A 2,569-nucleotide genomic window follows, 5' to 3' on the forward strand; every position below is an offset into this window, starting at 1 on the left:
AGATTTAGGCTTATACCTTTTTGTTCTGCCCTAACCGAAAGGAGTTCTGTGGTTAGTATACAGGATCTCTTTAGATTTGGAGGTAGCATCTGTCTGTTTTTTGCTCTAATAAAGTTGCCCATAGTGACTCAGTAGTGACCCATAGTAGGCTAACTTAATCTGAGTCGGAGAAGAACTATGGGATCAAGTGGGACCCTTGTCCAAGTGTAATGGGGTCCATGCTTGGTCCAGTGGCAGAATCACAAAAGTCTGGTGATTGGATACCCACAGGGGAGGCAGGGATCTCCCATTGTAGTCCCGAAGTTTAGCCCGACTAGGTAGTCAGACAAGCGTCGGCCAGTGCATATCCTCAGTCCCGGAACCCCTTTGAAAAACCAGGGGGGGGATGGGCTGTTGTAATATCCTCATAAAACCTAACTCTAACCCATTTCTATTTACCATTGACATTGATAGCTTGTACAATAATATTGACACCCCCACCGGCCTAAAAGCAGTTTAAACAGGTGAAGGGGACAGCTATGGGGAAGAAGTTCGCCCCATCGTATGCGAACGTTTTCATGTCAGACTGGGAGCAAACGGCTCTTGCAGCTTCTGCCGTGAAACCGTTCATCCACTTTGGGTTCTTGGATGACATCTGGGGCATCTGGACCCATTCGGAGGACGAATTCCTCACCTTTATCGCCCACCTGAATTCACATCAGGAATCCATTAGAGTCAAATACAGTATGGACAGGTCAGAGGTCAACTTTCTGGATGTGGTCTCATACAAGGGACCCAAATTTGAAGAATCAGGACAGTTAGACTTCGTTGTAAGTACTTCATACAAACCAAATGGGTGATGAGCAGATTTAATAAACAAATCTTTAAAAACACTCGACCTCTGAACCACGAGACTGTTAACTGTATCTGGCCTTCTGTGTGAGATGTTGCAAACAATACGTGTGTCAGATGAAGAATGAGCTGAGGGTCAGAGCCTATCCGCACACACAGTATTGATAAGCGACGACATCTAGTTCAGCATTTCCTGACCCACGGTCTGTCCTCATTCAGGGTCATGTGGTTTGTCCCGCCGCCTCATCTGCCCTATTCAGAGTGACACAGCCCATCAGTCCACAATCAAGGTAAATAAAACGCACAAATAGCCTATTACTTATTTTGGGTAGTCTAGATCTGCATTGAAAGAAATAGCCATCTCACAGCATGCACTCGATGGGACATGAGCAGCTACAGTAGTCAGTCGACGAGTGACAGCAGGTGCTTTATCCTGCTAGTCTTTATGTAGTTATGTGCTATATTTACTGCTGTGTAGACAATCAATCCTCTGTAACTTTCTTTGTTGTTGTCGCGTGTCTGTTGAGATCGACCGCACTTGTAGGCCTATTACATTGTAATACCCGTATGCTGCAAAAAACACTCACGCACAAATTAAAACATGTCGATAAAGACATGCGCTCTACGGGGATGTGTTGATATTTGTATTGATTTTTTCAAAGACCAATATCGCTTTAGTTCTGTTGTTCTCCTACCGCTAGTTGCAAACACGTTAGCCTAACCGTAATCACAAACTTTATTATTATGATTATTATTTTGATGGTTTGTGCCAGGGTCTCCCCTAGCTCACTCTGAAGTGCATGTTTGTCCCCAAAATGTTGTTAATGATCTACACATACCGTTTCCACAAGATATTTTCAATTATATTTCTAATTTCTGTTCCGTGTTTATCAGGACAAGACGAAAGATGAGCAGCTCTGAAGAAAATGACCTGGACCTTTCTATCGAGGAGGTGATCATAACTAGAATAAACTGTTTTGAGAAATTTGCTGTTGCTCAGATTTCAGATCTGCAACAAAAACAGAAAAACCTTGAAGAGTCGATGAACAACAAGATGCCCAGTGACATGGCTGCAGTTAAGGCTGACCTCAGTGCCTTAAGATCACGAGTGGAAGCTCAAGACCAGCAGATTGTGGAAATAAAGACAATTCTTGAAGAAAAGGCAACCAGTGGACCATCCCACTCTGAAGTCCAGAGGAAGAGATCAGCTCCTTCACCGGATTGGACTCCAGAGCAGAAGAAGAGCCGATCTGAAGACCTGGAAAAGATCCTCCAGAAAAATCAGATGCCCGCGAGAGGCTGAGTGAAAGACAGCAGGCCTTCAACTGCATGATGGACCAGCTGAAAGTAAAAGGTGAGAACGCACCGAGTCTCTTTACTGTTTAACACAATAGAAGTCATGTCACATGATAATAACAACAATTAAAAAGCTGCAAGCAGCATTTATCGGGGTTAAGCAGTTAAGGCCTTTAAGCACAAAAGCATCAAAAGTTATTAAGTTTTATTTAGCAAACTTTTAACCACTGACATCATAGATGGAAAAGACCATTTACAGCCAATACAGGCCATTTAACATAGGAAATATATGATTTTAAAGCTTTTTGACAGTTATAGCGCCACCCATAGTCCGATCTCCATGAAATTTGGCATGTTTGTTTAGAATGCTAAAAAACAGGGACTAGTTCGCAAAAGTAGGTTTCGGACAAAATTCGACATAGCAGAAAATTTGATCGAATTT

At 42.8% G+C, this 2,569-nt stretch overlaps 1 protein-coding gene across 1 annotated transcript; it reads left to right on the forward strand.

Annotated features, from left to right (window-relative positions):
* The first annotated feature begins 506 nt into the window (after positions 1–506).
* On the forward strand, positions 507–2,205 carry LOC311097049 (uncharacterized protein). Its single transcript, XM_084136511.1, has 3 exons — positions 507–809; positions 1,051–1,121; positions 1,726–2,205. Exons 1-3 carry the CDS (start codon positions 519–521, stop codon positions 2,132–2,134), a joined length of 771 nt encoding a protein of 256 aa, XP_083992637.1. The 5' UTR covers positions 507–518; the 3' UTR covers positions 2,135–2,205.
* Positions 2,206–2,569: the final 364 nt, after the last annotated feature.

The sequence above is a fragment of the Abramis brama genome (genome assembly GCF_963993115.1).
Source record: "Abramis brama genome assembly, chromosome: 1".
Lineage (NCBI taxonomy): Eukaryota > Metazoa > Chordata > Actinopteri > Cypriniformes > Leuciscidae > Abramis > Abramis brama.